At 35.6% G+C, this 26,123-nt stretch overlaps 1 protein-coding gene across 1 annotated transcript in view; it reads left to right on the top strand.

The window, feature by feature from the left end:
- WASL (WASP like actin nucleation promoting factor) overlaps positions 1 to 26,123 on the top strand; it is a 68,973-nt gene that overhangs the window by 25,549 nt on the left and 17,301 nt on the right. Inside the window, exons 2-5 of the mRNA XM_034964906.3 lie at positions 16,413 to 16,547; positions 18,811 to 18,897; positions 19,264 to 19,360; positions 20,982 to 21,005. Coding sequence (XP_034820797.1) covers positions 16,413 to 16,547; positions 18,811 to 18,897; positions 19,264 to 19,360; positions 20,982 to 21,005 — 343 coding nt within the window. The remainder of the gene's footprint in view (positions 1 to 16,412; positions 16,548 to 18,810; positions 18,898 to 19,263; positions 19,361 to 20,981; positions 21,006 to 26,123) is intronic.

Genomic DNA, 26,123 nt, shown 5'->3' with positions numbered 1-26,123 from the left:
AGTTACTAAATCTAGCTTAATTTTAATTTCCTCATGTATGAACTTAGTTCCTTCTAGGATTGATATTAAATAAGAAAATACAAGTAAAGTTCTTAGCACTCTGCCTGATACAAGTATCAGTTCTAGACAGTTGTTATATTAATATTTTTATTTGGGATTCTAATGAGGAAAAAAACATATTTCAAGAAATTGTTTTTTTTTAAATATAACCTAGTGTAAATTAAAATAGAAATAGGTTTCAGAGGCATAAATTCTGTGTAAAATTACATGTGTTTTAATTTTTATCTTTGCATACATAGCTTTACAGTTTTCAAATTATATCCCTCCTTTTTTAAAAAAAAACAGATTATTAGCATCTTGAGTTTAAAAGTCCGTTCCGTATTTTCATAGCACAGTAGTGATGAGCATACTTAATATTTATTGAGTAATTTAATAGAACATTAAATTTACATACAGTTTGTGTACCACAATAATGTGTAAAAGATAGAACACCATCTGTTTTTAAGACCGTCTTGAAAACCACAAAATTGTTCAGTTAACCAAATGTACTGAAAATTATTTCGTGCTTCTATGCTCATCTGACTTACAGCCTTGTTGTACTTTGAAAATTAGTGGGAAAAGTACATTCTTTTTAAAAATATATGTTGACTTTGGTATGTTTTTTTTTTGCCCCCAAACTCTCACCACTTCCTTCTATTGGGGAAGCTGTTGTAGAAGCAAATTGTTGTGGCATTTAAAACAGTATGAAGGGGGATGCATTAACTGAGGTTTTTCACCATGTCATATAAATGTTTATGATTAGTTATGAAGTGCCAAGAAGAAAAGTGTCATCATTCTTCTAAAAATAATTTCAATACCACAGATTAGCAGTTTGTAATGTTCTGAGAAATTGTTTAAGACAATTTTGATAGCACAGCAGTAATCAATACGATTCTAAGAAAGGCACCCCTCTCAGTTCAATCCAGCAAATGAATAAATGCAAAACGCATATAAAATACTGTGTTGGAGGCTAAAGGTAATAACAGTTCAAGAGCATGTGGCCCTTGTCTTTAGAGGGTGAACAGTGTTTTGGTGAAGCAAACCCTACATGGGAACTTATAAGTCATTCAATAAGTGCTTTATTGGATGTATAAATGAAATATTATGAGAATACAGAAAGGGAGAAATATTTGCTTGAGGAAATTGAAAAAACTTGATCAAGTGTGACATTTGAACTCTACATATATGGAGTTTGAAAAGTTTTCAACATTATGTTTCAGCAGAGTGAACACTATAAGCTGAGAAGTATGATATGTTTGGGGGTCTGCAGATTAATTGGCTGCTATCTCTGATATATATTGGGTTCATAACAAGATAGTGTCAAAATGTTGATTGCCCCAGACTAAGAAATAGCTTGAATTCTTGAAGAAGAGTTTGGACTTTATTTTTATCAAATAGGAACCTGTTATGTTTTCGAATATTGATCTGTGTCCTAAAAGATAACTGGCAAGCACTTACGAAAGAATAAAGTAGAGGCAGTGTCTCCTCTTGGGAGGGGGGAGCTATTACAATACTTCAGGCCAAAGCAAGGTATAAATTTCAGATCTTGCTTATATACTTGTATATAACAGCATATACATATAATGAAAACGTGTGTCATTTCTCATTGAATTTCATTAAGATTTCAGAGATATGAGAATATACACAATCTTTTAGAAGTGTATTGTTAGCTAAGCTTCTTTTGTACAAATAAAATGAACTAATTCTGGCTGGCTCAACCAAAAAGGAATTTTTTGGCTACCAGAGGATCCCATGGAATCCAAAGCAGAATTGAACAAGGAAGTTTCAGGAACAGCAGGAAGCTGGGAAGCTCTGAGAAAAACAGCAGGAGTTATTGGAACTTTACTGAACTCCAAGCCTCTCCTTCCTTACTAAACCCATCAGTCCTGGGTCCCAGTTTAGAATTCTAAATTCCTGGGAGAGAATCTTAATTTAATTGATTGAGCTTAGCACAAGTGCTTGTCCCTGGAGAGAGGCAATGAGTCTCTAACACTGGAAGTATTGGGGTTGGGGAATGGGTGGTACTGGCAAGGTAGGTTTGGCATATGTATACAAGCCAGCAAAAATCTTATTAAAATGTACTACATGATTATTAATTTGGTTTTTCACTGACCTAAACTTGCTTTAGATGCCATCGTTCAAAATATTTACTCTCTACTGTATTGAAGTGTTTTTTTAGTTACAGCTCCAATCTGAGATTTGCACATAGTAAAGGTGTGAATGTTATCTTTCTTATTTTTGGAAGCCTGGGCTTTTTTCAGATTCTCTTTAATTGACCAACATACTGAAAATAAAAGAAATATTAGTCTTTTCATTACTAGCTTCTGTTGGCTAGTAATAGAGCCTTAAAATGATCTGATTAGAAATGTCGCAATGATACATCTGATAATATCATAATTAGCATTTAATAATGCATACAATGCCAGTGTTCTAAGTACTTTATGTGTATTAACCCTATAATAAGGAACTTTACATGTATTAACTAAATAAAGTTAGTCCCATTTTATAGATGGGAAAACAGGGATAGGGTAGTTCAGTAATTGCTTAAAACCACATTGCTAATAAGTGGTGGAATCTATCCCAGAGTCTGTGCTTTCAGTCATAACACTATTCTTCCCTGGGACATTCCTGATTCTTTGCCCTCACTTGTGTCCAGTTAGCATTCAGGGCTCCCTTCTTAGCCTTCCCAGAACATTTTTATTCTTGCTTTCATTTTGGTACTTATACTTTGTTATAATTATTATTATTTTCGTTGTTATTTTTTGAGACAGAGTCTCCCTCTGTCACCCAGGCTGGAGTGCAGTGGCGATCTTGGCTCACTGCAACCTCTGCCTCCCAGGTTCAAGCAATTCTCATACCTCTGGGATTACAGTCACACACCACCACCCCTGGCTGACTTTTGTATTTTTAATAGAGGCGTGGGGTTTCGCCATGTTGGCCACGCTGGTGTTGAACTCCTGGCCTCAAGTGATCCACCTGCCTCAGCCTCCCAATGTGCTAGGATTACAGGCGTGAGCCACCATGGCCAGCCTACAATTATTTTTCTAAACATATCTCCTTTTTAGGTTATTAACATCTTGGAGACAGAGACCTTCTCTTAATCATCTAAGATGATTAAGATAATAAATAATTGTTAATTGAATTAATACCCTGTTCAGATTTAGTCTCTAGGTTAGCCAGACATTTTGTGAATAAATACGATTCTTTAAATTATTTTTATTAGGAACATTCCTTTGTGTAGTTATCCCAACTTTGACCTTCTGTTGACCTTATAAATTCCATATCTTGTTCTAATAAATTATTTGCGTAAGATTATCCCTAGGACTTTCCAGAGCATTATTATCCAATAGAACTTTTTATGATGCTGTCCAATATGGTAGACATCTGTGATTATTGCGCACTTGAAAGGTAGCAGGTGTGACTTTGAGAGACAACATTTTTAACTTATATTTGAATAGCCATTGTGGCTAGTGGTGACCTTATTAAACAGTACAGCTCCAGAGAGCAAAAGCAAGATGAGTCCAGAAACTAACAGTACCCTCCCGCCTGCCCCTGCCCCCACCCCCAAAGCCACCCAGCTTTGGAGCTTACCTAGAGAGGACAGTAACAGTGTAAAAGATCTGTGTGGACTCAAAGTGAAATCATTCCCAATTAATTTATACATTCTAAAAAATAGAGAACATTTAAGTTATTAAATCTCAATCGCAGCTCACTGCAACCTCTCTGTCTGCTGGGTTCAAGCATTTCTCTTGCCTCAGCCTCCTGAGTAGCTGGGACTGGGACTACAGGCGCCCGCCACCACGCCTGACCAAATTTTGTGTTTTTAGTAGCGACAGGGTTTCATCATGTTGGACATGCTGGTCCTCAGGTGATCCACTCTCCTTGGCCTCCCAAAGTGCTGAAATTACAGATGTGAGCCACCACACCCAGCTTTAAGTCTCTTAAATTGTGAATAAAATGTAAATCTTAAAAACAAAACGAGAAAGGTTCTTGGATTCTTTGGTGGGGTTTTTTGTTGTTGTTGTTCGTTTGTTTGTTTTTTGGGGTGGATGCTATCTAGCTCTTGTGTGTAATGTACATGAGAGTCTCAAATGTTGTACTTTAAGTCCTTAGGTTGTATGTTGAATTTAAACTGTTACTTGTTACAAAGCCCTTACCTTTACCTTATGCCTTCAAAAGCTCATATTTAAATAAAATGGCTCTCAAAGTAACCTACCTTTTGCACGTTTTTTGCCCACCTTGATTGTACATGTCAAAGTCAAGCAAACTAAAAGTGCTTATTTATATAAAGTATATGTACATCCCTGTGACTGTCCTTAAATGCGTATTAGATCATTGAATTGCTGAATATAGAATAACAAATATGGAAGACAAAAAATTTTAATTTGCTTATTTTTATTAATCATGTTTAAGAGTTTGAAAGACTGCAAGAATAAGTTTGTAAAAGAAATCAAAGGCTGTTGTTCATTATAGACTGGCTATCTCCCTATAGTAGCCAGAGTTTGCTTTTTATTAGTTTAAGCCCCTGTAGGCACTGTAGTATGTTATTCCGCAATGTTTATTTTTAATTTTTTAGGGGGAAGCTAAAGAGCTACTCAAAATTCTTGCTAGGTTACTGTTTCTAGGTCAGAAAGGTTATTTTTGTTTGTTTGTTTCAGACTTGCACCATAATGTAATTTGAGTAGGTCTTTTTTTTTTTTTAACGTGTATATTTTTTAAATCAATTTTTAATTTTTGGAGAGCCAATACATCCACATGGTTTAAAAATCCCACAGTGTGCAGGCACCTGTAGTCCCAGTTACCAGGAGGCTGAGGCAGGAGAATGGCATGAACCCAGGAGGCGGAGCTTGCAGTGAGCCAAGATTGTGCCACTGCACTCCAGCCTGGCCGAGAGAGTGAGACTCCATCTCAAAAAAAAAAAAAAAAAAATCCCACAGTGTGAAAAGAAAGTGATGTTTCTCATTTATCCAGTCCTTCATTTGCCTAGTCATTTCTTCTCCAACAAAATACCTGTCCACACACAGAACCTTTAAACAACTGTTACTAGTTTTGTCTCTTCTTCAGAAGGTTCTGTGCATACATAGGCAAATGTAAGTTATTTATTCTTGTTTGTAGTATTGTGTACAGACGTTAGTATATGCTACCCTTACTTTTACATCTTGCCTTTTATTCAGATAACAGTGTATCTTGTTCATCTTATCATTACTTGAATAACAACTTTTTTTTTTTTTGCAGCTGTATGGTATCCTATTTGTATAGCTGAACTGTGCTTTATTTAATGAGTGTGTATTTTTCTTGATGACCAAAAAAATTCGAGTAATTTTGGATAATTTTAAGATTCTGAAGATTTGAATTAATGATTTAAATAATGGTTTTGATGGAAGTCATTGTAAAGTGTGTTACCCCTTTACCCTGGTTTAGTTAAATAGATCAAACACGTTACTGAACTGATTTTAATTCTTATATGATAAACTGGTTGTTGGGAAACAGGTTTGGGGGTAACCATATATTTTGTGCTAGGTGAGTATAGAAATAAGACAGGGCCCTATCTTCAAGGAGTTGACAGTCTGCTGAGAAGACCTAAGTGAACAGATTATAATACAGTAACTGGTATAATGAAGGTTCCTAGGCACTATGGGAACTCAATGGATAGGCCTTTGTCACAGACTGAGGGAAAGGTGGGTTGGGAGGTTCCTGTCACAGGTGAGCAGTGACTAGTGACTATCTGGCTGGTGGCTTGGGTGGTAAAAAGAATTTACCAAGACAGTTGTAACTACAGAAAGGCAGATTTCTTAGAGACAGTATGAAAATATGTTGCAAGGGTGCAACAGACAGGTCAGCAAGAGAGGAGCTGACTGCCAGGATACAAAGGCTTGCTGGAGATTTTATAGAATGGTGCTTGTGCTCTGTACTGAAGAGGGCTTTGTGCCATACTGATAACAAGGTTGCAGTGAGCTAACTTGAATTTTTCTGTCAGCCAAGGGTCTGCTGATAGCTGAGCTCAGGAAGATCGTGAGTTATTTGCACAGAAGGGCTGTGTGTCCTGGACCATGAAGAAAGGCAGACTTACAGCTTACTGCTTTCTCTTTTTGCTTTCCTTGGGTCATCTCGCCAGCCTGACTTCCCTCCCAAATTAGGACTTCACAGTTCCCATAGGCAACATCATAGCTGAAGTTTGAACAGTGACCAAGTGAAAGGAGAGTCAGAGAGGGTACTTCACTTTTGGGAGCATGGATTTCGACATAAAGGATCAGGATATGAGAGAGGTTAATGACTTCTAAGACAGTCCCATGTGACTTCAGCATATCATGTGGTAGATGACAATGAGGCTGCACATTTCTTTTTATGATCAGAAACATTATTTTCCCAATATTTTGCACTGCTGATCAGAACGCATGTAAAATATTGACTTCATTTTAACAAGGGTGACCAGACTAATAAAGGGATTCATAAACCAGGTCAGATGAGGAATGATCAAAATAAATTTTACCTTTAAAAGAGATGATGTGACAAGTAGAGTTTTAGTGGAACATTGCTGTGGAAGCGAAAATGTTGCTGCCACTACACAGAAGTAAGTATGCTGTAACTGGAGGATGTGGTATATACCTTCGGTTTTGCATTATTATAGCTATAGTACCTGGCATTATGCCTGCCACATAACAAATGCTCAACAGATACTTGAATGAAAGAATAAAAAATACAAAACGTGTGGGTGGCAATTGCCAGGAAAACAGGTTTAGATTAACGATGTAAAATTTTCTAACAGTAAGATATTCTTACTGCTTAAACAGTAAGATAGTTTTTCCCTCAAGTTGTGAGCACCCCATTACAGCAAGCATTTAAGCAAATGCTATGTAATCATCTGTTAAAAATATTATATGGGGCTGGGCATGGTGGCTCATGCCTGTAATCCCAGCACTTTGGGAGACCAAGGCAGGAGGATCACTTGAAGCTAGGAGTTGGAGACCAGCCTAGACCACATAGTGAGACCCTTTCTCTTAAAAAAAAAATGTTATATGAAGGATTCTTAAAACATTGAATATAGAAGACTCTCCTCCTTCCAGATACACTCATTGTCATTACCCACCTATCTTAGTGTTTTTGTGTTTTTTTGAAGTTGCTTGGCTTTAGTTTTCTTAAATGGATAAGATCACTATATGTTCAAAAGTTGTTTCGTTAAGTGTGGTTTGGCAAAATGAATATATTCGCTTAGATAGTTGTTTGTTTTCTTCATATACAAAATTCTGTTGTTCTGATTGATGCATCATTTTCTCACCCCAAGCAAGGCTAATCCAGGTTTTGTGGCCTGAAGCTTATAATTGGGAGCGGCTCTCATTAAGAAAAACAATCCAAAATTAAGTCTAAAAGTGAATGTTTATTTGGTGTGAGAAAAGATCACAACAAATAAAAAATGCCATAAACTTCACAAAATTTAGACAAGTAGCTTATTGCTATTATAACTTGCTGTGTTTATTATTAATTAACAGTCCAATATATTATACCTATTTGGTACTTTTTTTCTACCTATTGTGGCCATGTATTCATTCGTCACTTCTTTACATGACAGTTTTATATTTTATATAGGAAGAGTCTTTTCCTCTTGCATAAGACTTGACAGAGTACCAACCATGGACCAAATTCAGCCTGCTTGTTTTTATAAATAAAGTTTTTTGCAGCACAGGCATATCCATATAATCTATGGCTGCTTTTGTGTGCAACAATGGATGAGTTGAAAGAGATCATGAGTTGGAAGCGCAAAGTATTAAATATCTGGCTTTTTACAGAAAAAGACTCCTGCTCTAACATATTTGCTCAAAATTTATTTACTATCAATAGCTGTGAAGCTGAAAAAAAAAGTTTTGAAACCAGTTACTAGTAATGTAATAGCACATCTGTAATTTCCTTCACTTTGCATAAAACATGTTTCTTGCCTGGGGAGAACTTTACATCTCATTTGTTTGGACCACTGTCCCTGACCCCAGAAGTGTCCATGTAGTTGGATCATAGTATGTCGTCACACCCAGCAGGAGCTGGGCAACACTCATGCAAATCCTTGGGTTAAAGATTGAGTCCGGATGCATCATGTGGTCCAAGAGGGACAGGAAATTACTGCTAGGAGCTAGGCGGATACAGAGATAGTGCATTCTTGATGGAAGTACCATGATCATCTTCAGGGACAGCTAAAGAGGAGCCCCTAGGCATGAGGCTACAGTTGCTGCTGGTCCTGTGTCCCAAAGGAGAATAATCCAAGCCTTGTAAGGGACTCTACGAAGTAAAAGATCCTGAAACTTAAACCTAATTAGCTTCATGGTAAGTTCACCTCTTTTCCCCAGGACAAACAACTTAATGTCTGTTTGGAGTTTTTCCCTTCATAAACATGTTTTTTTTTCTCATGCACCAGCAATCCTTTACTTTCTACAACCACTACCACAAACTCTCCCTCCCTGCCATTTTCCCTGCCCCAAAATTAAGGTAAAAAACAAACCAAAAGGGGGCGTTAGAGGAATAAAACTATATTAAGGATATATCCTTCTTGGAGAATCATTTAGCTGGCATAGGGCAAAAATATGACAAATTAGGATTGGGATGAATCACTGATTATGTAGTGTATGTTGAGTATAGAATTAGCAACTGATTGGGAAATTCATCCAAAGCTGTATAATATGTGACCTCTGGCAAATAAATTGAGCTCACCTATAAAATGAGGGGATTGGATTATATGCTTGAGAAAATATATGGTGAAGTGGTATTAAGTGCTATTTGGCTCTAGCATTCAGGAATACCCACATCCCACCAGCAACTGCAGTAACTACTTTTAACCCTCTCGTCCCAAACTGTTCCCACAGAAGAGTAGTAGCAAAGTTAAAAAACAAAAATCTCTCTTTCTCTCCCCCTTCCTTCCTGCCTCCCTCTTTCTCTCTCCCTCTCTCTTTCCCTCTCTCTCCCTCCATCCTGCAGTTGCACTCTCCCTCCCTCTCTGTTTTTTCCCCTTGTTATCAGGACTTGGGGCTCCACCAGTAATGTTAAACTTTGGGCCGGGCACAGTGGCTCACGCCTGTAATCCCAGCACTTTGGGAGGGTGAGGCAAGCAGATCGCCTGAGTTCAAGCAATCGTCAAGCAGATTCAAGCAGATCGTCAGGAGTTCAAGACCAGCCTGGCCAACATGCTGAAACCCCATCTCTACAAAAATACAAAAATTAGCTGGGCATGATGGTGGGTTCCTGTAATCCCAGCTTCTTGGGAGGCTGAGGTGGGAGAATTGCTTGAACCTGGGAGGCGGAGGTTACAGTTAGCCAAGATCGTGCCATTGCACTCCTCCACCCTGGGTGAGAGAGCGAGCCTCCATCTAAATAAATAAATAAAAATAAAAATAAACTCATTGGTGAGCTGGGACTCCTAGGGTACCCCCTTTCCAACTTTATTCCCTGAAAATCCAGACCCAAATTTCAGGTTTTACCATAATCCAACTGAATTTGCAAGAAACAGAAGGAAAAGGAGACAGAAGAGAGAGGAAAAACTCCTTTTAAGTAGATCCACTTAAGTTACAGGGTAGGGCAGAAGAGAACCAGCCACACCTATGAGCTGCCCTTTTAACACAGTGTCCTCACCCATTTGCAAATATAACCCAGTCTATAATGAGATCAGTATTCCTCTCACCTTTATCTGTATATGATTATCCTTCTGGTAGTAGAAAGTTGAGAATACCGTAAGACTTGCCATTTTTAGTTTTAACATCTAATTTTGATTGTTTACTGGTAATGCTAAAGGTCTGTGCCACATAATACTTTGCAATTTTCTGGATGTATGAATTTAAATGATAGGCAGTATATAAGATTGGTGTGTGGTTGTGAATGACCTAAGCCTGCTGTGTAGCACACACCTTTCCATATGGCTTTTTGTATATAATAAAGTGATTTTTTAAATGGTTCCAAACAGGAATGTGCACTGATAATGAAGGTGAGGTCTAAAACTTTTATGATTTGTAACCAAAAATTTGTCATAACTATACTGCTAGAAATGGAATAGAGGAAGACGTGGAGCCATTTCTTATAGGTTATGTCTTTTAGTATATTAAAACAATCCCCTACATCTGTTATCTGTTGTTGCAAACAAACCACCTAATGACTTTGTGACTTATAGCAGTATCAACAGATTTCTCATTCTGTAGATTGAGTGATTGGTCTGCTGGTGACTAATCTCACCAGAATGTAGGGACTGGGCTCAGAAAGGACAGTTGAAATGGACTAGGGCCTTGCTCTCTATGTGGTCTTTGATTCCAGGTTTTAGGGCAGCACTTCCAAAAGGGCAAGCTACAAGGTGCAAGTATTCCCGCTTCTCCTTCCATTTACCAATGTCTTCTTCATCAAAACAAGTCACGTAGACAAATCCAGCATAAGTGGAGGAAGATAATATATAAGAACTTGAATCAAGGGCCATTACAGGAATGATGTGCTACTGTACCAAATCTCCAGTCAAGGTTTCCAAACTGTATGTGGCTGTTTATCTCTTTAAATCACTGAATTGAGCTGTGTTTTGTATTACTTTAACATTAAATCTGTGTCTTCAATCCATGCCACTCTTCTCTTTCTTATTTCCTACTCCACACAGTTCACCAAACTTTCCTATGGTAGGGTCTTTTTGATGAGTCTACTTAGAATGCCATTTCCTCCATACTTACTCCTCACCAACGCTTTGTTCACTTGACTCACCCTTTTTCATTCTTCAGGTAAGATGTCACCTCAGGGAAGCCTTCCTACACTAGTTAGGTTTTACATTTTTCTTGCATACTAATTTTTCCTAGTAGCATTTTAATAGTTATTAATGCCAATCTCCCCTTTATTAACTAGATGTTTTATGAGGACCTTGTCTAATTCATTTTTGTATTTGCCCTCATTTTCATTCTTGTCCTCACCCCCAGTTATCCCAGTCCCTTGTACATAGGAGGTTCTTCATAAACATTTGGTGAACAAATATGTCTGGCAGAGACATTTTCTTAAAAAGCAGCTAAGATCTAAAAGACTCTCTGTGTTTGGTCCCTAAGATAGCAGCTGTTTCTATCTGGCTCCGTTTTTCTTCACTGTTGAGATTCTGTTTGTTACTTTTTGCTTTTGTGGTTTTCCTCCTTCATTGCTCCAGGTTTGCTTTTTTAGAAATTTATTTCTTGTGGAGTCTTTTGTCATTGCCATATTCTTTTTAAAACGTGTACTGTTTTTGTTTGTTTTCTCTTTTCTTTTCTGGTTATTTCTCATTGTAGAAATTACCAGGTGATAAGATCCCTTGTCTCCAAAGTGAATTTTTGTGTTTTCTTTTCCTGGATAGTTCTTACTGATACTCACCACTCTCAGGAGTTGTTGTTCCCTGCCAGATACATTGTTTTTCTTTTTTAAATTTATGATTTCTGTATTGGGTTTTGAGGTGGGCAGGTAACAGGTGTTGCTACTTTAATTATTTAGAACATTGTTTCATGAGATCACTACATAATAAACTGTAGGAATTCAACCAAATTCTTTGCATTTCTTTACTTTTATACTACTTTTTATAATGTATAGATTAAAATTTTACAGTCATCTCTTAGTATCCATGGGGGATTGGTTCTAGGGCCACCCACAGTTACCAAAGTTCACACATACTGAGGTCCTTTAGAACCCACCCATGTGAAAAGTCTGCCCTCCTGTTTTGTGGGTATCTCATCCTGCTAATAACTGTATTTTTCAATCCACGTTTGGTTGCGGATGCAGAACCCTGCGATATGGAGTCCTGACTGTATTTAGTGAAAAAGATCTGCATGTAAGTGGACCCACACAGTTCAAACACGTATTGTTCAAGGGCCAACTGTATATTCAGAGTAATAATAGGTCATTTCATGTAAATATATCATCAGAGCATCTAGGAATGTATTTAAATCTTAGCTTTTATATAATGAGAAGACTTAGAATGGATTTTCTCATGTTAGTTTTCAGACATTTGAGGCCAAATGCACATTCAGATACATGCGTACATATAAAAGTTGGGAGTATTTGACTGTTAATCTAGGCCAACATGATCATAGAAAAGACTTTATTTTGTTAAGTCATATGATTTCCCCCCCACATTTAGTGTATTTTGGATGTTTATTGAAAATATATTTTTGGCCAGACACAGTGGCTCGCATCTGTAATCCCTACACTTTAGGAGGCCAAGGTAGGAGGATCACTTGAGGTCAGGAGTTTGAGACCAGCCTGCGTAACATAGTTAGACTGCATCTCTACAAAAAATTAGAAAATTAGCCCGTCATAGTGGTGTGTGCTGGTAGTCCCAGCTACTCAGAAGGCTGAGTGAGGTAGGAGGATCACTTGAACCTAGGGGCTTGATGCTGCGGTGAGCGATCTCACTCACCATTGCACTCCTGCCTGGGTGACAGAGCAAGACCTTGTCTCAAAAATAAAAAGAGAAAATATGTTTAAATATTTTCTTTAACAACATTGTATATTTGTTAGATTAAAATAATTTTAGTTATTATTAAATATTCAGTTATTAAATATTCAGTTATTCAGTATTAAATCATTTTAGTATTTGTTGTAGGCAGTTGATGGCTAAAAACAAGGATCCCTGTGACTCCTAGTATTTTCTAGTCTTTTTGTGGTCTAGCTGTTTCCGTAGTCAAAGAAATACCTGTTTTCCTGATCTAAAATTCTTATTCTGACCTGTTACATAATGTGGTTGTTCTGAAAATGTGAAAGGAATTTAAACAGTAGAAGTGCTGAATGTTTGTGGTTTAAGTCTTATGCAGGATAGAACTTTTCAGAAAGTTGGTACACATATAGAGGGAATAGGAGGAAGTGGGAGTTTTCTTAGTTTTGGGCCATTGCAGCAGTGGCTAACATATATAGAGGTAGTAATGGCTCTGGGGAGAGGACCACCTTCTCAAGATTGCTGTGGTTGTGAAAGAGAGCTAAGGGTCATACATTTTAATGAATCATTCGTGCTTGTTAAAGTTAGAAATAATTTCATACTTAAAGATACAGTACAAAGAACTTCTATATATCCTTCATCCAGATTTGCCAAATGTTTATTACATTTACCATGTTTTTTTCTCTATATATATGTATACATGCATGTTATTTTTTTCTGAATAACATGAGAATAAGTTGCAGACATAATGCCTCTTTATAATATTTCAGGCTATATATCCTAAAATCAGAGTCATTCTGTTATTATTGTAGTATCATTATCAAAATCAGAACATGTAGTTTTTAACAAATACTTGTTCACTTGGGGACAAAGTATAGGTGGAGTGAAAGTACAAGCTTGCAGAACTACTTTAAGTGCTTATGGGAATTGCAGTCTTTTTAGTGGTTAGGAAATCAATACAGAAAATTATTCTGATTTAGAGTAAGACCAGTGGAATAACAGAGTAACACAAGGTACACAAACAAGCACTTCAGAAATGTGAGAAAAAAAAAAAAAAACCAAAAAACTCCAATAAAAGTCATTTCAACCTAAGGAATCAGAGAAATACTTCTCGATTGGTGCAGAGTCAACCTCAAAGAGGTGGAAGTCCCAGGCAGAAGGACAGTGGGAGGGAATTCACTTCCTAGAATACATCCCCCATATTCTTCCTGCCCTTGATCATCATAGTTCTGAGAATGAATATGTCATTACAGTTACTCAGTACTGAAGTATCAGGAATACACAAGATATGACAGGTTCTGTTTCTACCAAAGTTGATACAGTACTTTTTTCCTTTTAATTACCAGATTTTAACCTTAACATTATTAGGGTAATAAGAAATAGATTTCCCTTCCTAAGCACTTGTTCTTAGGTTGTTTTTCATTAATATCTTCTTAATTACGAAAGACAAGAAGGAATGGAATTGATTCGTTGTAATTACTTAAAGGAATGGAAGGAATGTCTTTAAAAACTTAATTAAGTCACTGTCAATCTAGAGTGTGGGGATTAGTGACTGTTTTTATATTGTCTAGCATTAATATACTGTATTAAATGTATAGTAGTTATTCTCATATTCACTGTAATTATTCTGAATTAGAAAAGGCTTTACAAGGTGCTGTGGTATGTCATTTTCAGACTGCCAGATGAAGGTAAGAATTAATGAAATAGACACTTAGACTCATAATAAGAGTGTAGCAAATTTTTTGAAAATCCAGTTACTGAAAATTGCTTTTGAATAGTTGTTTTTTTAGTTTTAATGTTTATAATGCAGTATCCTGTCTGTGAAAAATTATAGCATTGTTAGTCTTTATTTCTTAAGCAGGTGTTTTAAGAATTTAAGTTTATATAAAGGTTTAAATGTTTTTTAGTTTGGGTTTTTTTTGTTTTGTTTTGTTTTTTAAAGTTCACATATATAGCCACATGTTTTACAACGTGAATATTTATAACATCATGAATATTTAGTCCTTTGGCTAGCAAGGGGATTTTCATAATGGAATTTCAGACCCTATTGAATAACTTTTGTGTGTGTGTGTGTGTGTGAGCTGTTATTTCTTGATTTCTGGTAAAAAGCGAAGTAGGGAGATTTTTAGATCTTCATTTTGGTACATCTAGTTTCCTAATTGCTTTTCTTTTTAGAAATGAATGTATTTTGACAGCACCATACTAAAAAAGACTTTATGTGAATTCTCCTTAGAACTAACAAATTGCTTGTTTGATTTTTGAATTCTTCAGCCTGGTATTTGGTACCTTTAGATAGTGTATGCAAGACGCATTTTTCTGAAGTTTTCAGTGCTGGCAGCAGGATGCCTGTGGCACTATCATCCTGAGATTGTGCACTTGCAAACACAAGTGTGTTTTGAGCAGGCCAAAAAGTGTCCCACATTCTTCAGTCTCCTCTTTGAAACCCAGTGTCCCAGGATACACATTTTTTGTTTTTAAGTTATCATAATTTTTATTGACTCTTGCAGAAATTTTTCTGTTCCTTTGTGTCCTACTCAGTACTGTGTGTGAAGTTCAAGGTTGAGTTTGGTCTGTAATGTTAAAAACATAACATTGAACATTGTTATCTGAGCAAGTCTTTATGGACTTTTGATCCTAACAGTATACTGATCTTACATTTCTGAATTTAGTATCTAGTAATAAAAGATTTGTGCATATAATTGTTCTTTGAAATTCCTCTTACCAAAAGAGGGCACCCCTCAGGCATAGTTAAGTAAACCTAAAACAGCGTATCTTCAAATCTTAATGTAGTCTATTTTTTATTACAGAGCCCAAATTCCGTTGAACTAAGGTACCATAATTACTTAATCAGCTCCTATTTTAGTTTATTTCAGTTCTTCCTCTTTAAAAAAATATATATTTATATGAAATATTTTATTTTTATATTTATATTAAAATATGAAGTATTATATTCTAAATGATTTTCTTAATTTCTAGTTTAGAAGTGAAATTACTTTATCAGAAAACATAATTATGGCTTTCAGAGGATTTGTAAGTGCTTTATCAGTGTAAGTGTGTATCACTTTCATAGAAACTTAAGGTTGAATAGTTACATTCTAGGTTATAAAGTAAACTTAATTTAGAATAAAATTAGTTTACACCTTTTCATGATATAGTCTTGAGGAAGGGGGCAACATGGTGTACTGGAAAATCCTAATGCCCTAAAGTGTCCATTGCATGTAACGAGTTAGCTTCCCTCCTATACATCTGAAAGGGTTCTATTTAGGGACTATCCTTGGTAAAATTGAGACAATAGTCACTCAAATCTTTTTCATATCCTCAGTATAGCATTAAAACTGTGTGGCCACTTGTGCAAATCACTTACAATCTTAAACTCACTTTAGAAAGGAGATACTATAATCTGCCTTCCAGGGTGGTAATACTGCTTTCAAGTTGTCTCAATCCTTATCTAGATAAGTGCTTAACTGCTTTATACAAGTCAGCCATTACTAATGCTACTACTTCATTGCTTAAGTGTTCACTTTATGGGGAAACAGTGTAATAGGGGGAGTAAGAATGCTAGATTTGAAGTCACAAATTGCCTGGATTTGGAATTTCAGCTCTGCCATTTAGCTGTGTGGTATTGGGCAAATTACCCCCTTTGGTGTCGGGTTTCTCAAGTAAAAAATGAAGTTATCATAGTAATAACAAATGAGGCTATATTTAAAAGTGATTAACACATTTCCTAACACATTTTAAGCATCAATAAATGTTTTCAGTAATTATTGTTATATGATTATTATATTAGTTATTTATTACTACATAAGAAATTACTTCAGAAACTAGTGGCTTAAAATAACAATACATGTTTATTATTTCCTGTTTCTGTGAATCAGGAATTTAGGAGCAGCTTAGCTGGGTGGTTGCGGTCAAGCTGTCAGCAGGGGCTATGATCATCTACATATTATTTTGAACCTAATGGTTATAATTTTATATTTTGCAGACTATGTCTTCAGCAGTGGTGCAGTTATATGCAGCAGATCGGAACTGTATGTGGTCAAAGAAGTGCAGTGGTGTTGCTTGTCTTGTTAAGGACAATCCACAGAGATCTTATTTTTTAAGAATATTTGACATTAAGGTGAGTTTTGTTTTGCTTTCACTTTAAACTACATGATTAGGTTTTCTATATCAATTATAATTTAGTTTAGATTTGTTTATCCTATATGTGATATTTAAATTTGTACATAAACTAATATTAGAAGAGTGAAGCTTGGTTTTTAGATATTGCATACGGAAATCATGACCAAATGGGAACGTGTCTGAAGCCAGAATGTGAATAGTTTCCTATTTTATCTTTCTACTGCTACCACGCATTAAGGCTTTTTTTTTTTTTTAATTATGCCTGTTGGTTCTTGGGCTTTCTTTACACTCTGTATTTTTTTAATGAAACTCTTTTATTCCACCTGGTTCATTATAGAATAGCGTAGATAGTCTGTTCAGGTAACAACAAAATAATATTTTAGCTCAGTATGTACTATTATTTAGCCCAGATTTAAAACATTTCGATATCTATAAAAATCTGTTTGCTACTCATTTTTCCTTATATTGTTTCTCATGATAGATATATTCAGATTTTCGTAGCTTTATATCCCTCCCTCCCAATCATAAATCACATTGTTATAGATTGAATACCTTGTTAGGTATTCATTTCTTACAGTTGTCATAAAAATATTTTGCTAAGATGAAGTCTCCATTATTTTTTTAAAAACCATTCTGTAAGTAAGCCTCCATGATTAATATTTATATGTGGCAATAAGTGCAATGAGATTTTAATTACAAAAAACTAAAACTGCCTCTAAACTCTTGGGCGCTAATATGACCTGATAGATAACAGTGAAGAGATTTTTACACCTCTGGTCTCAGCTTTATTTGTAAAATCAGATAACCATCTTGCTTTGTTATGAAGTATTTCACTGAGATTAAATGAGATCTCAGTTATGGTATTTGGTAAATTAGTGCTGCTTTTGTTGTTGTTGTTGTTGTTTTGAGACAGGGTCTTGCTCTTGCTCTGTCACCCAGCGTGGAGTGCACAGCTTACTGCAACCTTGATCTCCTTGGCCCAAGCAATCTTCCCACCTCAGCCTTCTGAGTAGCTGTGACTACAGGTGCATGCCACCACACCTGGCTAATTTTTGTATTTTTTTGTAGAGATGGGTTCTGCTGTTTTGCCCAGCCTGGATTCAAACTCCTGGACTCAAGTGATCCTCCTGCCTCAGGCTCCCAAAGTGCTGGGATTACAGGCCTGAGCCACCAGTCCCGGGCTAAATTAGTGCATCTTAATGTCTGCTTCCAAGACAGCTGAGAGATATGACATGCTTCTGTCACTAGCAGTGGCTTACTAGTAATCACTAGCAGTGGCGCTAACTATGGCAGTGATTCTGGGGGGTGGGGAACACATACATAGTTTGAAAGAAACCCCCAAGTGCTTTGACATATTTCTCATAACCATTGAGAAGCACTATTTAGAAATGGCATACACATACTACTCCACTAAGAAGAAAGGGATTCCATTGCAGTGGTTATAATGTGTGAACAGTGTATTTTACATATTTTTAAATTGTGGTCTAGGTAGAACCTTGCATTTCTGAATAGGGCAATGACTATCTTTCTCTAACCACTTATTTCCAATTGCTGGACACTCATAATTCGTCACCTTTGGTATTAAGATTAAACATATTTTTTATACTGTGGCAATAGATATGGCAGCCATCATGGCACTCTTATCCATAGTTTAACCTTGATACATTTTAATTATCAGTCTCTTTCTGCATCATGATTAATACTACTTATACTAGTATATAATTAGAAAGGTACTCTGCAAAAGTTAAGAATTTGAAGATGGTTAATTAGTAGTACAAGGAAGGTATATTTGACCCTCCCACATCTATAAAATTGAGGAAAAGAACATAAAGTATTCCTGCAGTGTTTGATAGTACATTGTCTAAATATTGCTGGTGGAACTGTGCTTTGGTAATCAGTTCATGTACAAAAGTATCCTATTCCTTCTATGTAACATTGATGACCTAGTAATTATTCTGGTTATTACGTATTTGACCAAGTAGCTGAATTTGGAAATGGTTGGCTAGTGAGATTATATCTTAGCTGAATTAAACTGACTTGATATGTAGGTTTTATGAAAGATACGTTATCCAGTGTTTGCAGTTTTAAGAAATTACTGATTAGATTATGTGACACTATTTATATATTATAAATATGTTACATGTGTGCACTAAAAGTTATTTTTAATATAAACAGTTTTCTTAATATGAGTCATCTTCTTTGTTTTATTCCTAGAGATTATGTTTTGGTAGTTCTTATTTTAATTTTTAACTTTTTTCTAGGATGGGAAACTATTGTGGGAACAAGAGCTATACAATAACTTTGTATATAATAGTCCTAGAGGATATTTTCATACCTTTGCTGGAGATGTAAGTCATATTTTTCTTTATTGCCATCTTTACTTTTTTCATTGCTTGCCTTTTCTAATCCAAATTATTTATAGAACCTTATTGAAAGATCAAATTCAATTTGCTATTTTATTTTTTTGCTGAAGATGAAATATTCAAATTAGTATATGTGTCTGCTGTGATAGGTAACTTCTCTAATAGTAATCTTTTACTTGAACTTCTTCATGCTTTTGTGTTAAGTTATTCAGATCATAAAATAATGTCTTATCTGCTAGTAAAATTAACCTTTCGTTCTTTAGAAATATACTTCTTTTCTTCATTGTTTTTATGATATAAAGCTAAATTCATACATTCTGTTGTTTCCCCTTTGTGATGAAAATATTTCAGACTTGTCAAGTTGCTCTTAATTTTGCCAATGAAGAAGAAGCAAAAAAATTTCGAAAAGCAGTTACAGACCTTTTGGGCCGTCGACAAAGGAAATCTGGTAACCCTTTTTTAATTACTTAAATCAGGCCAGCAAACTAATGCTCATGGGGCAAGTGTGGTCCATTTCCTGTTTTTTGTAAATAAAAGTTTACTGAAACTTAACTGTATTCATTGGTTTACATGTTGTCTTTGGCTACTTTTTTGTCACAACACAGTTAAATAGTGATGACAGTGATTATATGGTCCTCAAAGCCAAAACTATTATCTGAAATATTTACTATTTACAAAAAAATGTGGTGGTCCTTACCTTAAAATAAATAATATTTTTGTTGAGAACTATTTTTTTTAGATTTACCGAAGGGCCCAATACAATAACCTTTTTTGTTGATAAAATTTCATATATATTGACTTTTAATTTTGCATTTGTGATAGCATTTTTTGTAAAGTTTTAAAAGTATTTTATACTTTGTAAACAAAGACTTTAGGTAAGCTTAGAAGCAAATAAGCAGAATTGCTAACAAGATCTGTAAACATTGCCTTGTCTTTCTATTTTGTTCCTAATACTATATACTATAAAACCCATAAGGAACTTAGTTTAGTGTGTGAAACAACTCTAACACATATAAAACAATTATAGAACAATGCAGGATAGTATAAAGCTTTAAGTTAATTGGAGTAGAACTATTATTTGACAACAGTGAACCAGGTGTTTTTCTTGTAAAGTGGAGAAGGGTGACTAGGAAAGGGGAACCTCTCCAAAATCATCTTAAGCAGATGAGTTTCAGAAGAAAGAACATGTGCTTTCATCCAGTCCTATAGTTCCAAAAACTGTATGCCAATGACTCTTAAAGTTTTTTCTTCAGTACTGACACATCTTCCCTCACCTTCAGACTCTGTCTACTCAAGTGGCAGAATAGCCTTTAGACTTAACACGGTCTGAGCAGAATATTTGATCCATGTCCTGTATCCTGAACCTTAGCCCCACTCAGATCTGTTCCTATTCTTCTACTAATCTTCCTTGTTTCAGTAAAAGGCATTTGTTCCATCTTATCCCTCAGGCTCACCATGGTCCCTCATAAATCCTATCAGAGTCCTATTGACTCTGCCTTCAAAAACATGTCCTGTCTGACTATTTCTTACCATTTCTGCTGCTACCATCCTAATCCAGGCCGCCATGATCTGTCAGCTGGGCTGCCACACTAGCTCTCTGACTAGTCTTCCAGCTGCTACTCAATCCTTTTTACTATCTCTTTTCTATACGGTAGCCAGAGTAAACTTTTAGAATTGTAGGTTAGGTTATATCACTTTCTCTATTTAAAATTCTGTAAGAGCTTCCTATCATATACACATAAAATCTATAGTCCTTAACCATGGCCTGTGGAACCCTACATGATCTAGTCCCTGACTTTCCTTCTTGTCTCCTTTCACTGTGCCATTTGCTCACTGTAGTCCAGTCTTCATGATGTTCTTTCATGTTGCACCCTCCTTGGGGCCTTTGAATGTATTGTTCCCTTACTTATTTTATTTAGATCTCTACTTAAATGTCGGGTCTTCTGAAAAATCTTCCTTAGTCACACGTATGTCAATTTAGGAATAAGACAGTTTAGTGAATTAATTTTTTTATGTTGATGTTGTCTTACATATATTTAATAATATTCTTCTAATTTATTTTCTAACAGAGAAAAGACGAGATCCCCCAAACGGTAAGCTTTTTGACAGTTATTAATCTTTTAAGATTTTAGATGACAGTTTAATCCTTGTGGAAACATGTACCATACATTAGTAATATTTAGTATCTTTTACATGTTAATCCTTGTGGAAACATGTACCATACATTAGTAAGTAATGTTTAGTATCTATGATCAAATTATACAGTTTATTGTGTTCCTATTTTTAATTAATGATTGACAGATGAGACTTGGGAAACAATATTCTTTGATATTTTTCTAACATGAAGAAAGAATACATAGGGTGAAGATCACTAATACTTATATTTTAATTCTGGATTCACAGTTGACTAAGTATACAATCGGACCTTAACATTTTTCCTAGAGGCAGTACATTTTGTCTAGAATATTTGTTAATGTCCTACTTTAAGATTTACCTTTCATTCTTATTTCAAAATATTATTTCACATTGCTTATGTGTTATATGAAGCCCCTTTCAAAATGAACACCTACTGTTGTGGTGTATTTAGAACTAATTTAGCTCTGTATAATGCTCTTTAATTTGATAATGACCACTTGAAGTATTATGAATTCATTTTTTAAAAAACATTGAATACCAGAGAGTAAAAGCAGAATACCAGGATGTAAAAGATAAGGTCTCAGGGGTAGAAATTCTTACTCTAGACTTCATAAACTCCCTGAAATTGTGTGCTAAATATGTTCTTTTCTCTGGAGAGAGAGGATCCATGGCTTTCATCGTATTTAAATGAGGTCCCTGACTCTATGAAGGTAAAGAACCATTCTCCAGCACACTTTGTTGTGATAGAGAAAATGGCTGCTTTTTAAAAGCATATCTCAAATCCTCTTATCAGAACCTAGAATGATTATTCAAGAAAAACTTACATAATACAAAGTTCTTAATATATGGCAGCTATTGGTGATTGTTGGGGTTTGTTTCTTTTAAACAGATGCGTTGCCTTTTGATTTTGTCCTTAAATTTCTTTTCCTGATACAGAAACATGAACCAAATGTTGCTGTATTAAATTCTGGGTTGTTTACCTTATTATTAATTTTTTAAATGCCTGACTACCTTCAGTAGTGCTTAACAGGTACCAAATATTGTATAGTTTCACTTTTTCTTTTGAATAGAAATATTAATACTTTTTAGGGCTGTTACGGGGATTGAAGTAATCAAAGCTTAGCATAGTGCTTAATAAATATTAGTTATTCTGATGAAGATGATGACAACAATAATAGCAACTACTAGTTAATGATCTTTTACTACCTGCCAGGCACTGTACAGCAACCTTCTGAAGTAGCTCCTATTATCTCTTTTATAGATAAGGAAACCGAAGCACAGATAGGTAACTTGCTCAAGGTCTCATAACTAGTAAGTAGTGAAGCAAGATTCAGCATCAGATGATTTGACCCTAGAGACTGGCCCTTTAACCACTATGTTATGTCAAGATGATTTTGAAGGCAAAACTGAGACACAGGGTAAATATCATGTCTCAGAATATATAAATTAGTACATGGCAGAGGCAAAAGAAACAGAAGCAGCTGAGTTACAGGTTGCTCATCTGTGAATTTTTAATGTAGTAGTAGAAATTTTCCTTGATATAAGCCTAGTATTTCAACCTTTTTGAATTTGTTACATTATTTTGAGTTTGGAGAGTATATACAGTATTGAGTACCAACAGAGAAGACTTTCTAGTGGTGCCATCGAAACACTTTGGGGAAAGTAACCCCATATTTTAAAGTGTAGATGCTGTAGAAATAATATAATTAAAATTAAGGTTGTAAATACATGTATCCATGTTGGATCAGTTCCAGGATCCCCCCATGGATACAAAACTTCATTGATACTCAAGTCTGCGATACAAACAACATAGTATTTGCATGTAACTACAGATTCTCCTATATGCTTTAAATCCTCTGTAGAGTACTCATAATACCTAATACGATGTAAATGCTAGGTACATTTGGTCTTAGCCAAAAGGCTGAGAAGTAATGCTGGGTAAATAGTTGTTATACTGTATTGTCTAGGGAATAATAGCAAGAATGTTCTGTACATGTTCAGAACAGATGGACCCATCCATTTTTATTTTTAATCCACAGTTGGTCGAATCCATGGATGTGGAATGCATGGATATGGAACTGTGAATATGGAGGGCTGAACATTTATAAAATGAATTTCTGAAGAGGCACCTAGTTTCCATGAATAGATAGAATTTGAAAATTCTTTATATAACAGTGGTGTTTCATAATTTTATTACCCCTACTAAGAGACCCACTTAGAATTAAATGTAGTTTCAGGCCGGGCGCGGTGGCTCTCGCCTGTAATCCCAGCACTTTGGGAGGCTGAGGCGGGCGGATCACCTGAGGTCAGGAGTTCAAGACCAGCCTGGCCAACATAACGAAACCCCGTCTCTATTAAAAGTACAAAAATTAGCTGGGCATGGTGGCGCATGTCTGTAATCCCAGCTACTCGGGAGGCTGAGGCAGGAGAATTGCTTGAACCCAGAAGGCGGAGGTTGCAAGTGAGCCGAGATCACACCATTGCACTCCAGCCTGGGCAAAAAGAGCAAGACTCCGTCTCAAAAAAAAAAAAAAAAGAATTAAATGTAGTTTCTTTCTATGAGTTGGCCATTGGTTTTAAATCTTTAGTTTTAATCATTTGGCCCAGTGGTTTCAGACTTCTTTCATTAAATAAATGGAGGGTTTTTTTTTTTAATAGTGTTGTTAAAGGACAAAATTATACAGCATGTATTGCCAATACTTGTATACTTATAAAATATACATATAATATGGAATTAATATATTAATACACAAAGAATGAAATAAATAATTATTAATACAAGTTGTAATATTTTAAAACTGCTTTGCATTCAACTATCTTGCTTTCCCCACTAAGTGGAGACCACTGTTTAGGAGGCAGCATTATTACTTTACTGTATTTGGTGCACCACCACTAGGTGGCAGTGGGCCCCTGGACCATGTCCTCCAGTAGCTATGCAGGTGCTTTGTCTCAGATCCTTATTTAGATTATCAGTTTACCACACCTTTTCAAATTTTAATTATTAAAAAGATACTTTATGTAGAATTTACATACATTCCTAAAATGCAGTTCAGTAACTTCCTCACTCCTAATTTCTTTATTGGTCAGTCTCACATTTTAGCATATATGCTTTCCAATGATTTGTTCTCAGCTTCGTGACTGCTAGACATCAGAGGCCTCTAGGCCACCTGTTTTTCAACTGTTTTCCTTGGTGAGGCTTCTTTGCTTCTTATGTAATTAATGGGAAACTTGAGTTCTTTTAGATTTAAAATTAACTAGACATGTCTGTTCACAAGAACATTTAAAAACCTTTTCGTGCAACAGTTATCCTTAATCAGAAGGAGTTAATTTGTCATTTGTTTTTTAAAAAAGAAGGAAAACAGCCCGCCTTCATTATATGTTTACATAGTAGTTCTTAAGATGAGTGTAATTTCATAAATGGAATAATTAAACTTTACTAGAAATGACTTGAGTATGTACATCTGTTACTAAATCTTTCATATACTTTACGTTGTTTAAAAAATGGCTCTATACCTTAAACAGGTTATCACTTTTTTTAGTGTGTCGCTTGAAACAGATACTTAATTTGGCTCTAGAATACCATTTTAAACTTATTTCCTAACATCTTCAGACTCTAAAGTAAATAACCATTGTCAACAGAAATAACCGAGTACCTAACCTCTTGAATATATAGAAATCCATTTTTTTCTAAATTCTGTAAGTTGTTAGTAAATATTTGTTGAATAATGACTTGTTGGACCACAGACCAAGAAAACTGAAAAATTGGTAAACAAAGAATGTATTATGACATTTGTAAAATCAGCGGTGTTATCCACCTTGTAGTTTGACTTTTGTGTAAGAGGTATAAGAGGTAGAATAGTTGGCCGGGCACGGTGGCTCACACCTGTAATCCCAACACTTGGGGAGGCCGAGGCAGGTGGATCACGAGGTCAGGAAATCAAGACCATCCTGGCTAATATGATGAAACCCCATCTCTACTAAAATATGAAAAATTAGCCAGGCTTAGTGGCACACACCTGTAGTCCCAGCCACCTGGGAGGCTGAGGCAGGAGAATCACTTGAACCCGGGGGTGAAGGTTGCAGTGAGCCGAGATGGCGCCATTGCACTCCAGCCTGGGCGAGAGAGTGAGACTCCATCTCAAAAAAAAAAAAGAGGTAAAGTAGTTAATTGGAAGGGTAGTGGACTAGGAACCAAGATATCAGAATACACTTTTGCTTCTGTCACTAATCATATGACTTTATAAAGATCACCTGACTCTTACTGTCCTTCATTTTCATTAATAAAATGAAAGGCGATTTTGAAAAGAAACTCTAATTTCCCATCTAATACTAATTTTCTATATACCTCCATTATATGGATTTTTCTTTATAGTCTTACTTAAATAATGTTTTAACTAGTACTAATGAAATTCATCTATAATGACTTAAAGAGATAATGTTGATGCATAATAATATATTCATGCCTGATTTTTGGGTAGAGGAAGAGGGGAAACACAGTCTGATTACGGTATGAGTTAAACATTGTTACTCATTTCACATATCACTTACATTTTGTTCCTATCCTCATTCTTGAATCTTCCTCAGAGACAGCTGAATTACTTTCTCTAGTGAGTTATATAAATCAAGGTTATAAGAAGCTGATTTTTCAAAAATATACTAGCTTGGATAATTTAAATCATTAAACTTAACTTTATCCAACTGTGTTTCCATGCTAGTCATCTATAGTATAATAGATGGCTTTTATATAAGCTAAAGTGGCAGAAAATATTTTTGTTGTTTTCTGTTTTTATATTTTACTGGTGAGTCTGATTGTTTATAGTTGCTATTTGAATACTTAGTTCCGGAAAAGTCATATGAATAAAGAGAGTGCCTAATTCTTTTTCTTTTTTTCCTTTTTTGAGACAGGGTCTTGCTCTGTCGCCCAGGCTGGAGTCAGTGGCGCAATCTCAGCCCACTGCAACCTCTGCCTCCCAGGTTCAAGTGATTCTCCTGCCTCAGCCTCCTGAGTAGCAGGGATTATAGGCACACACCACCACGCCCGGCTAATTTTTGTATTAGAGGCGTGGTTTCACCAT

This window comes from Pan paniscus, chromosome 6, assembly GCF_029289425.2.
Source record: "Pan paniscus chromosome 6, NHGRI_mPanPan1-v2.0_pri, whole genome shotgun sequence".
NCBI classification, from domain to species: Eukaryota; Metazoa; Chordata; class Mammalia; order Primates; family Hominidae; genus Pan; species Pan paniscus.
Note: the sequence above shows the minus strand (reverse complement) of the source record. Positions and strands in the feature narration are given on the sequence as shown.